Below are 13,081 nucleotides of genomic sequence, written 5' to 3'. Positions count from 1 at the left end.
CCTTTTAAGTTTTTAAGTTTTAAGTTTTCTTACGTATTTTAAACATGTATGTACTATGTATAACGCATCTTTAAATATGTATTTTTCAATGTTTTTTGCGTATTATTTTAGTATTTTCTTTAATTTTGATTCAAGTATTATCTTTTAACGAATCTAGATGAAATGTTAAAAATATTTAATACCTTATTTATTTAACCCTTTATATGGTCTTTTGTTCTAACAATTTTGTGTTAAAATATTTTTGCGGTTGAGAATGATTTATAAAATGAAATTCATTTAGCATATTACGTCAAAAACTAATTTGATTTTTAAGACCTATTTTTTTGTGGGAAGGTAGATGAAATTTTAATATTTTTACCCACTGTAAAGGTATGTAAACTTAAACTTCTGTGTTTATAAATAACAAAATTTATATAAAGAGAGGAAATAGCTCCGTAATGTTAATCTCTCTTCTTGTCACCATAATGTTACCTATATTCATGTAAACAAAGCCCTTCATAAGTTTTATTTTATTTATTTACTTATTTTTGCTTAAATTTTTTTTGTTTATTTTCTAAAGTTACCCAAGTCAAAATTCTTGATATTCCCATCAAATAATTTTGATGGTTTATGTTGGGTTTCAGTGTGATTTATGATGGTCCGATATCATTTGATGGTCACCATCATCCAGCATTTTCCATTATGCCTTCATGGTTTTTGATATGCTGGCAAACTTCCATCATTTCATGATGGAAAAAGCTACTTTAATACTATGATGGTTAACCATCAAAAGAAGTTTGTTTCTCATGGACCCACAATCTATGATGACTATCGATAGTCCATGATGGTTCCAACTATACATTTCTATGATGGTTTAAGGGGAATTCTTGTTGGTTCTTAGGAATATACCATCAAAACATTTTTTTTTAATGTTGGCCCATCATAAATCAATCCGAAATCCTACATTGAGATGATGGTTGTTCATGATCGTTCCAACATTTGATTTCTAAAAAACTATGATGGAAATTTCTGATGGTTTAACATTAAAAAATCATCAAAACATGTTGCTATTCTTATGTTGAACCATCATAAATCAGTCCGAATTCCTACATTGGGGTGATGGTTACTTATAATGTTTACTATCAAAAAATATAATGGTTCATGATAGAATTATTGATGGTTACCCTCAAGATTATGTTGGTTCATCAATGGAAAACCATCAAAAATTTTGACTTGGGTGTAAATTATAGAAGGGAAAATAGCTTCCCATTGACACTTAAAATTAATCAACTTTGTGAGTACAGTTCTCACCATTTTAAAAAGGGTAAAACTTAAATCACCCATTTGTTAAGCTAATAACTGTCTATAGCTTGAAGTCAACATTAATCTCAGTTAGGCGTTGAACTTAAGAACTATTTTCTGAGAGATGAAACTCAGTTAAAACAATTTTGTGAGCCCCATTAAGGTTAAAACATATCTAAACGAAAGCGTTTCAAATTTGTATGTATGTTTCCCAGGCTCCACGCAGCTGCGGATTTTCTTATACGGCAGTTATGTAACAAAGGAGCAGACAGCTGCTAGTCCACACAGCAGTGCATTATGTTTCTCAGCTAAAAGTATTGTGCGGCTTTCAGGAGAACTCCTCCAGACATCAGTTTCGCTTCGTGGCGGTTACCATGATTACGAAGTAAAGTCACTTGGATTAAGGGTGTGGGGTGAATAGTTTTGTCTTAGTACAAACATAGGTCAGCTTAAGTAAACCAATCGACACCTTCATATCTCCATTTCATCCCAATTAGAAACAATGCTATCGCTTGTTACCATAGCTGCAGACAGTCCCAAACTTTTAGTCTGGAGGAGTTCTCCTCAAAGCGGCAATTTTACCACCCGGCATCGAAAGACAAGTTTTTTCTTTACAAAGAGTCTCTAAGGTTCCAAAAGCATAGGTCGTGGCAAATTAAAGGACTTGTGTCGTTATCAAACGCTTGGAACATTTTTTTTATTCAAGCTAGATGATCAAATTTAATGCCCAAGCATGTTTCAGTTAATCATTCTTAAATTATTATTTCCATTTTACCAGTATAGTATTAAACATTTCATTAGACTGCGTGTCGACAGTCAAAATAAAGACAAAAACAGATTTGAAGTTTTATATGCTTAATTCGACAGATTTAACATTTAAAGTCATTTATTAAAGTAATTAAAAGATTGAAAATTTCGATTCCTAGAGAAATTGAGAGTGTTTGGTTACTGTTTAATATAACAAGCAAGCAATTTACTAGTGCTTACTTTTACTAATTTACTAAACAGCAATAGATGAGTCTAAATATTACAAAGATTTTTACTTTGCAATTTCCAAAACGAACAAAAGGCTGGAAATGTCATACATTAGAGGAAGCTCTGTTAATAGCGCAACCTCCACTTCTACAGCTGATTTCCGAAAATAATCCAGTTAAAATTTTAAACCAATTGAAACTTATTTTGTACCGATGGAGACCCAGTTTCAAACATATGTAAAGGTACTTTAAGATTTTTGAACTTTTTTGTTTCTTATTAACTACTTGTTGTATTTAAAAAAAAAAAGCTCAGTTAGGTTAATGATAATTTAATTTACAAGAAACCATCATGTACTCAAAAATTAGAATAATAATGAGTTTTTAGAGGCATTAAAACACAAAACAATGCTTAATATTATAGATTTGTCATAACTTGCCTAAATCACCTTTATGCATTATGAGTGTATTTTAATTTCTTGAGAAAAAAAAATCGTTAAAAAAGAAATTTCATTTATGCCTAAATACCGTGAATTTTTACACCATTTTTCCTCTTTTAAAATTTAATACCGAAATCCTGTGAATATTCACTTTTATGATATTTTGCACTGGTTTAAATTGTTTCTTTTGTAGAAACAAAATTTTTAATTAAAAAATTCCGTGTATTTACGTTTAAGTCATTGCCTTAGATACGTATTTTAAATAATTTAAAAATTTTCATTTACTGCAAAATGTTAAAAAAAACTGCTATCCGGTGGCAAAAACAAATTTTAAATTAATTATAGCTTGATGTTGCATAAAATCTAAAGATTTTTAATCTTGTTTTCATGGTTACATATAGAAAAATATTTATTTATCATGTTATTATTTTTGTGACAATCACAGAGTCTTATTGTAACTATGAAGAAACATCCCAAAAGTTTGAAATTAGAAGGACACTTAAAAGAAAAAAATGCTATGGTGACGTCAGGGCCCACCCTATTGTATGAAGGTAAGTCCTTTTTGTGTTTTTTTACAATAGTACTGAAAGAAACAAACATTTTAAAAGAAATGCTTTTTGTTAGAGTTGCAGCTACTAAGCAACATTTTCAAAATGTTGTTTAGTAGCTACAACTGCAACGTATTAAACATCTAAAACACCATATTTTATTTTATTTTATAACCGTCGTTGAACAGCTGACCCAAGTTTGGGTTTACGACTACTAATGTTCAACTCCGTAGCCCTGAAATTTTGAACCAATCCAGAAGACAAGGAAACTCCTGGATCAAGTATTGGGAGAAATTTGCCTTCGTGGAGGACTTGTTGGTGGAACTAACCCGCATTTGCGTTACATGGAGAGGAAGACCACGAGGACCTTCCACGGATAGCCTAACGGCAAGGGGATTCTAACCTATGATCCGTCTACCACTGAGGATATTTCACGTCAGCACTTTGGTCGGTGCACGCAGGATGCGGAATTCAGTACCCTCAGAGGTATTGATTTGTTATGGGAACATGGAGGACTTTGCGACTAGACAGATTCAACTTGCATCAGTCACCATTTACTACACGGAGAATCTCTGGCCGCCGGGGATCGAGCCCACGCGGAAACAATCCAGGAATGAACCCCGGAATGCGGTTTAGTTGGTTTATGTGGTGGCGCTATCTATCGTGAAAGATGGTAATTTAGCAGCTCTGTGGTGCTGCCATCTCCGTGTGAATGATAGTTTTGTGTTCCAATATTCCAAGATCACCAATTGAAAAGTGCAGAAAACTAGAAAATCTTCGTGTGTTAAAGGAATGTAAGAAATATTGTCATGACAACGCGGGAATTCGAACCCTCGTTCAGCCATCTCATGTCTCGTTCAGCCAGCCACTTACCAAACTAGCCTTTTCAGCTATAGTATGTTCCCAGCTGCAAGAAAGTAAGTGGCTTCATAAGTTTACACGGATAAAATTCTGGTTGTTTATCTTTATTAGGTGAGAACAGTCAATAAAAGATTTTTCTCACACTAAACAGTTTAATTAGTATTTTTATGGCTATTTGACTGTTCTGAACGAATATGGTAAAATAATATTTAAATAAATTGTTATTTAACCATTCTTTCTATGAAATTTTTCTCTGTATTTCATCTGCAAATTAATTTATAATTTTATATCATTATATTTTATATCATTATATTTTTATTATTATATTTTACATTGTTATTTTTTATGTAAATAATACTATATTTTATTTATAACTATTGATTTTTATGGTAAGGAATTCGGGCATTTCTTAATGGTGCGAACCTCAGTAAACCACAGTTTTTACAATACAGCCTCCAAGCAAAACATTTGCCCACCCTTGTCCTAATGTTAAAGTTTAGGGAAAAAATAACTTCGCTCTCAAAAGAAATAGGTAAAACTAGAATTTGAATTCAGCAAAAAATGTACATATATTGCTGATATTTTTTCATCCAAAAGTTATCTCGATATGTCTTATTTTATGCAAAATAAATAACTTTAAAAAGATTTAAAATACACCTTTTAGAGCAATGGATTTATTGAGTGGCAGATATACGGTAGAGTTTTCTAATTTCAAATTCGAAATTTTTGTTTTTTAATGTCGCAATATTTTACTTCATCCCCCCCCCCAGACTCTTTTTTGAGCATAGAAGAGTGTCTAATTTGAAGTTAATTATTTTTCTTTGATACTTTGTTTGCTTATTAAAATGGTTTTTGAATTTTTCACAAATACGAACACACTTAACTTTGGACTGACGAGAATTTTAATTACAAAAAAGTGTATATGCATAGTAAAGTAATTTGCGGGATTTGATGAAATCACTTTCGGTAACACCTGGCACCTAGTGATGGCCAAATTGAGAGTTAGTATATCTCTCTGCACAAGAAGGTTAGTTGTCTAAAGTTAAAGATTATAAAGTTTTCGAAGAGGCACTTTGTTCACATTAATGTTGAAAATTAACACGTTGAGAGCCACGCTAATTTTGCATGTCTTACCCGTCAGGCCACAACGGTAAATAACTACAAACTAAATTTGCAAATATTAGACAGATTTTGCTAGTTTTTAAAAGGTTTAGCTTGACATATATGAAGTGGTGAATTATATATGCCTACGAATTGTTTAGAAATAGTGGTGAATAGAAACCCAGTAAATTGAATTTATTAAACAAAGAATCACAATAATTAAGTAAATTTTGAATAAATTTTCTGCAATTCCATAAAAGAGTGTAAATTTTATAGTTCTATATCATGTTATACGCTGTCAGCCAGCTGTTTTTCACGGCCTATGTGAAAGGTCAGTGTCAGCCACCGGTGGCTGACGCTGCCTAAATGGAAAGTCCAGTGTCAGCCACCGATGGCTCAACGTGTTAAAATAGGTGCCTTCAGGTGTTGTTTTCATAATTAGTCGTCACGTTTTTCTTTTGTTTTACTATTAATTTCCACAGGGATTGTCACTTACTTTCTGGATCAAACTGTGATCTTTTTTTAATTTTTGCAACACTACAACACACTTTTGTTAAAAAACATATCAAGACCAAGTAATTTTATGCTTCTATTCTCACGGGTCTTCTAAAGTTACAGCGTTGTTGAAGAAGAAGATAACTAAATTTTAGGCTGAACAATGGTTTTACGGGCCTCAGGACGAAATTTATTGTGGGGTACTCTCCACAGCACAAAAACCCTTATTTTCATATTTCGTGGAATTTTTGAAGATCCTTCTTACAAAATTGTAATTTTTATATCGATATTAAAAAAAATTCTCTTTTTTTCGGAAAATTACCTTTTTTTTTTAAACATTATATTTTTGTAAGGAATTTTATTCGGGCACTCAGCAGTTTCTCATGAAAATTACATTCATAATTTTCTTAAATTGTCTTTAATAAAAATGTCTGCTACTTTTTCGCATAAATTCTAGCATCTCTAAACTTTGCATAGAGTTAACATGCGTACCCAGCTTTGCCCCTCTAGCGGGGTAAGATTGAGGAATATGACTTCTGTAAAGCAGAAGATTTGACTTTTCATAGAAAAAAAATCATTTATTAAAAGATAGTAGCTATGACTTTTCGCGAATTATATATTGTGCACAACTAAATATTGAATATCTTGGTTAAATCTAACAGTTTAACTCCATTAAGTCTTCGAATCTTAGCTACCCGGTATTACCCCACCTTTACATGCAGATATTATTTACAACATCTATAATTTGCTTATGAAAATTTATATATAGCTTATACAAGTCACACAAATATTATAAAATCACATTTTGTTAAGCTTTCTCTAAGACTGTAATATGATTTTTCTTACAGGTTGTGTCCGAGATGTTTGTGCATTAGCACCGAATAACACGAATACAATGGCTGCTGCTGCTTTAGCAGTTCCTAGTCTCGGATTCGGTAATGTTATCGGGCGTCTGATCTCTGATCCAGAGTAAATATTTTTTAAACTTCTTTTTTTTTCTTCATTTATTTTTGTGGCAATAGTTTTCGATTCAACTTAAATATTTATCTGATTGTGGGACAAATGCTCGTTCACAAATTTCTAAAAATTAACGATATTTCATTTCTTTGACACGAATTAATAACTTTAAAATTTTAAGTTTCAGTAAATATCTCCAATCAGAACGTCGATACAATAACGTTGCTCGATAACGGGTTTTATCGCTCATATTAAATAAAAATGTTTGGGCCGATAAACAAGGAGTTTATATTTACGATTAGGATTTATATTTACGAGCATATGCTTTAAAATAATATTATTTACTTAAAAACGTTCATTCGAAATACCAACCTCAGTCCAACATTTTCCCTGTTAAAAGCTTATTATGTATTTCAATGTCACGATATTTAAAACTTTTGATAAATGTAACCTCATTTAATATTTTAATTTTAATTTTTCAGTGTATTTTTTAGAACATAAGCCCCTGAACTCTTGTTATTCGCCTCAAAAGATGCCGGAAGCGTTGCTCATTTAGCATGACCCGGTGGGCGCTAGTAAACCTAAGTCATACAACATTATTCAAGCTACACAGCCACAGATACCCGTTCATAGGGTAGACCACATTCACGTATAGCAGGACAACACACACAGAAAAATATTACGGGATTCGAACCCGTAACCATTGGAATCGCAGTCAGGCCCACCGACCGGACGACCACCTAGCCGGCTTAATATTTTTTATGAATAGCTCGTTCCAATGTTAATCGTTGTTGCCAATGATTCTTGTTCCGTAAAATTGACCCCCTTAATATAATCTTTTAGAAAAAATACTTTAGAAAGAATACTTTTTTATTTCGTTTTCGAAATGAAAAAGTATACACTTTAAAGCTTGTAATTTCATATTAAACCAAGGAATGAAGCAAATGCTAACGGAATCTGTCACGATATCAAAGAAGAATGCGAAATTTAAGAATGTGAAAGGCAGTTTTGTATCTGAGGAAACTTTAAGGTGCTTCTAATCAACACATTTAACTTCTCACTGTTTTCCATAACAATCAAACCAGTTTTGATGTTTTAACCCCACCTTCCTCGGTAGTAGTTTGTTAGATTTTTTTTTTCTCTTCATCGATTAAGTATTTATTTGCGGCTTTAAATGTATATGCTTTTCTTATTTCATTTTTGATAAGAATCTTAACTAAATATTAAGGAATGACTCAACGGAATGCTCTGTGTAATAGGGAGTGAATGGGGGGGGAAATCAATGAATCAATGAAGGAAGCGAATCAATGAAGAAAGTAAATCAATGAATCGACATATTATTGAATCAGCTACCAGTGAATTAGGTTACTGGTGTAGCGACAAATCAGTTTGTAAGCGAATGAAAAGTATATAAACTTATACTCTGTGGTACAGAGCGAAAAAAATGAATCACCCTGAATAACTTTTGATCCAATGATCGAATTTTTACATTTTAGAATTCAATCTTAATGGTTCGAGAGGTATAAAGACTTAAAAATATCTGGCTAACAAAAGAATGAATTAAAAAAAACTACGTAACGAGATCAAGGAAAAAATAAAGGAACGAAATTATTTTTGGAATTTGTTGATTATAGTTTTGAAGAGTGAGTTGGTTTTTTTGTTAAGATTAGTTTTTTTGTATTTAAGGTTTATACTAACCCGTTACGAGTATTTCAATTTATTTTTGCTTTTTTAATGTGTGGTTGTTGTTGTGTCCAATAAATGTGTTTTTATAAAATTAAAAAAAATGGTAAAAAAAACTGTTTCCTTAATATAGCTAAATTTGTTACAGAGGATGAACTCAAATACGCTAATTATTTAGAGCTAACAATATTTTTAAATTATGAAATCAGGCACTAAAACGTTCTATCTCTAAGCAAACATACCTTTTTCTTGACGGAATCTGATTACTGACCTTCAACATATAGGGAGTAGTTGCAATCTAATAAATATGGTTTCAATAGTTTGGTCTGGGGGGCGGCCGAAAATTTGGACCCCTTAAGGTTAATTTTACTTTTTGCACATTTCTTATTATACCTCGAAAAGGATTTAAGTGAATTGAAAAATATTTTCACAAAAATATTTATCTTAATTCGTTTATCCAAAAATAATTCCATACAAAAAAAAAAATTTTTTTTTATTTTTTGTATTCAATAAAAGTCAGAAAATTTTTGAATTGTTAGGTATAAAAATGTTTACATCATTTTAAAAAATATAATTTTATATGGTAAAATACAAAATTAGGAACGAAATCGGTCTAATATTTATAAAGAAATCGAATGTTAAGGAACTAAGAAATTTAAAGAAGTAGAAAGTTCAGTGAGCAAAATAAAACGGACCACTTGAATAGCTTTTGATTTAATGATCGGATTTTCACTATCTAGGATTCAATCTTAATAGTTTGAGGGAGTGACCACAAATATGTTAATTAAGAAGTATAGAGGATATTTTAAGTTACGAAATCGGATACAAAAACATTATTTCTCTGAATAAACATCACTTTTTTTCAACGGATTCAGATTTCTGATCTCCAAAATATAGGGGGAAGCCTCAATCTGGGAAATATGGTCCCAATAGTTCGGTCACTAAATCGCTCCAAAGTTTGGACCCCTTAATGTTAATTTTACTTTTTACGTATTCCGCTATATCTCGAAAACTCTTTCATCTAATTGAAAACTTTTTGCATACAATTATAAAATTAATCTGTCCAAAGATAATTCCATACAAAAAATAACTTTTAGTATTATTTTTTCCTTAATCATGGTCAAGGAAAAATTTGAATTGCAAGGTATGCAATTAAGAATTTACTTACATGGAATGTAGTATGCAATATATTTAATACATTTCCTCTATTTTTCAGACTAATAAACTACCATATAGTTGAGATAGAAGCATTTGGATATCCAAAAGAAGAAGGGTCTTGCTTTCATGTCCATACTATCAGGAAAAATCCAGCTGTCATTGGAGAAGTTACTGGAGAAGCTACGTACGCAGCTTATTTTGGAAGTTTAAAAAGTAGGATTAGTCAATAATTTTAAATTAAAAATTAAAGCTAATAAGATAAGAATCTAAACTTGCTTTGCTATTTTTTTACTATAAAAAACTGCGTCAAATTTACAACAACAAAAAATGAAATACTGTAATCTTTGCTTTTTGATTTGTTTATCGGTTATTATATGCTGTCCGTATCGAGTAAAACTCAAGCACCTGATTTATTATTTCAATATTACGCTACGAAAGTTTTAGATTCGAACATAAATGTTTTTCTTGCAAGAAAGTAAGCTATTGAAAACATATTATTTAGTCTTTGAGTTGAAGTAGCGGGTATGAATCCTTTCATGTAACCTTATGGTGTATTTTTCGCAACTCGTATTATCTGTTCTTCAATTTGCCATGGACTTATTAGCCGTGTTTTGTAATCAGCATACTAGCTTGCTTACTTTTTTACAATAAATAGCTATCATGAGGAAGAATGTGCATCTTCCTAATCCTGTTAAAAAAAAAGTTTTTATAGTAATAGCTAAAATATGTATAAATGATAATATAAACAATTAATAACAGCTTAAAAATTAATTCTTCTTAATCTTCAATTTTTACGTAGGTTTGATAAATGAAACTTGGTGAATATCTTGAAGTTCTATGATGTATTAGGATTTCCACATGTGCAACTGGGTTAAGGCACTGGGATGGCATTCTAAAAACTGGGTCTAAACCTCTAGAAGTAGCTTGAAATCCACTCAGCCTCAGATCGATGGGTACCAGCTTGTCTGGAAAGCAAAGACAGTCAGTGCGTAGTGCTAATTACACTTGCAGTTAGTCATGAAATTGTGGAGTCTCAAACTCCAGAAGGAATTACGGGAATGCCTCAATTTATTCATAAAAATTAAAAAGATATTAATCGTTATAGTATATATGTACACACACATATAGCGACATCTTTATTGCGAACACCTTCTCATGATCCCACTACCCACCTTTTAACTCTAATGCAGAATTACTTCTTCTTGATACGGACACTAAAAGATGTTAATGGCATCTGAAACTATTCTTGAGCTTGAAAATCACACTTTCCAATAGTGAGAGACTAGATGGGGATGATTTTCAATTTCATCTCCATAATGCACAACAGGATTGAAATCTGGGAGTTCAGGGAGCCAACTCAATAAAGATGATCTTTTCATTATATCTCTTCATAATATTTCTGTCTAAAACTATCTTCTTGAAACTTCTCCTCGCTATTAATGGATGTTCTTTGTCAACAACATTATTTGTACGTATGATTTCTTATTCTGACAACCATGTTCGAAAGTATGCCTGCACTACACTAAATCTGCAGAAATCGCCAAATGGTCGTAATTAAGCAGCCACTTAGAGTATGTTGTAAAAAAAAAAATTTTTAAATTACATATGCAAAGAAATGTGCTTTTAATATTTTAAACTGATAGTATATTTCATTTAATAGGAGCAGCTGGAAAAGGACCCGGTTTGCATTTGTGCTAAATGTTTCTTAGATCAAGAAGTTGGAAAATTTATGTTGAAAATATTGAACAGACCAATTTACAATTTTTCAAATACATCAGCGCAATGACATCACATATTGGAACTTTTCGATGTCACTGCAACATGGACAATTATTGTAACCAATATCAATCACGATCGTTAAATGTCATATTTTTATTAGGAAAAAAAACGCTAGGAAAATATAAAGAGAAATATCTAACAGAAGTAATAAAGATAACTTTCACTTACAATTCATTTAGCAAAAATTTAATTTTTGAAATAAATTTTCGTCAGTTTAGAAATTATTTTTAGAATTTTTTTTTAAATTTAGAAAATAAATTGAATTGGCATTTTAAACTAGAGTGAATTTATTTTAAACTTCTAAGGTCATTAAATTTTTTTATACAAAATATTCCCATAATCTCAACTTATTATTTTTTTTCAACAAAAAAATAAAAAGAAAAAAAATCAACGGGCAACAATTATTTTTATGAAAAGAAACTTTATTTAGTGTGACTTAAAACTCATTAACCCATAGATTTTTTATATGCCGTGGCGCAAAAAGAGCTTCTATAAAAAAGTTATTTGGTTTAGCTAAATGAATATTTTCTTCTGTTAGCTGCTACTTGTTTTTCAAAAAGAATTTTAAAAAAATTCTTCATGAGAAAAAGCAATTCTGTTTTAGATTTAAAAAATTCTCTTAATTTGCGTGATGTATATGTCATGCTAGGTCAAAATGTAATTTTTGTACAATTTAATTTTTTTCCCCTTTAAGATTTCCTCCTAAGGAACAACATTATGAAAGATTTTTTTACATTCTTGAATTTCAAACTCTTTTAGCAAATTTCATTTGTAAATATATGTGTGAAACTTTTTACGCGCGATATACAATTTCAAAAAATAAATATAATTCTAAATTTTTGTTGCACTTCTTCTTATATAAATTTATCTCCAAAGCGTAAAAGCTGTAATTCATCTAAAGCTGTTTCGATTAAATAGTCTGCTTCCATTTATTAATTATTTCTAGTTATTTAATTTCCTATCTCTCTCAATTTATTGACTTAATTCTTGACCGTGTTTCGTGTACTCAACAGTAGGGGCAGTATTTACAGAGGTTGTTTCAATTTCCACTAGAAAAATCCCTTGCCTTAATTTTTTTTTCTTCTTTTTTTTTTGCATTATCTTTTGTTCGACTTGTTTTTCCTATACAGTTGTTTTTTCGACGGTGAAAACATCGTTTGCAAGTGGTGGCAGTTGTTCTGCTTTCGGGTTACCTATGCGTCAAAGCACTAATTTGTTATCCGAAATTAAAATGTTTGAAATTCCCTATAGACCCATCACGCTGAATTCAATGGTGTAATGCATTAAAGACTGCAAAACAAAGAAATATTCATGTTCTGCTATGACGTCAGAGGTGGACATTAAAACTTCCCTCAGGGTTTGTTTACTATTTTGGGATAGATGGTGAATACATATAGTTTGTCTAAAATAAGAACTCCACCAGACATTCGTCTGGACCTGTGGCGGTGACTATGGTAACGAGGTATGACTATTTTAAGGAGGGGTGCGAGGTCACTGTTTTGGAGTGCTTTCTGCTCGGCTCGGCGAAAGAAAGGGAATCTCTTTCTTCGGGCTATTGTGTTAGTCCTGGAGTGAAGCTACCCTCCCTAAAATGCGCCATTCTTGTTCCATAGCACCAGACGGCCGCAAACTTTGTGGCAGTAGGAGCTCTTAACTTAGACAAACTATAGATATGTCTACCATATGCTTTACAAAACAATAGATCAAAATGCTAACTAGTTGGCTGCAGCTTACATAAAGAAAAAAAGTAATAAAATGAAATAAAAATTTGATTCTTCGAATGATCATCTCTACAATACAAAGGCAC

At 31.3% G+C, this 13,081-nt stretch overlaps 1 protein-coding gene across 2 annotated transcripts in view; it reads left to right on the top strand.

Moving 5' to 3' along the window:
• LOC107452582 (aspartate dehydrogenase domain-containing protein) overlaps window positions 1-11,394 on the top strand; it is a 43,119-nt gene extending 31,725 nt beyond the window's left edge. For both annotated transcript variants that reach the window (XM_087163934.1, XM_071186017.2), the window contains exons 4-7: window positions 3,138-3,243; window positions 6,546-6,666; window positions 9,554-9,708; window positions 11,156-11,394. In XM_087163934.1, the coding sequence (XP_087020060.1) occupies window positions 3,138-3,243; window positions 6,546-6,666; window positions 9,554-9,708; window positions 11,156-11,193 (420 nt within the window). In that variant the 3' untranslated portion in view covers window positions 11,194-11,394. The remainder of the gene's footprint in view (window positions 1-3,137; window positions 3,244-6,545; window positions 6,667-9,553; window positions 9,709-11,155) is intronic.
• The last annotated feature ends 1,687 nt before the right edge of the window (window positions 11,395-13,081 follow it).

The sequence above is a fragment of the Parasteatoda tepidariorum genome, chromosome 5 (genome assembly GCF_982258835.1).
Source record: "Parasteatoda tepidariorum strain Cologne lab strain chromosome 5, Ptep-v5.0, whole genome shotgun sequence".
In the NCBI taxonomy this organism is placed as follows: Eukaryota; Metazoa; Arthropoda; class Arachnida; order Araneae; family Theridiidae; genus Parasteatoda; species Parasteatoda tepidariorum.
This window is presented reverse-complemented; position numbering and strand designations above follow the sequence as displayed.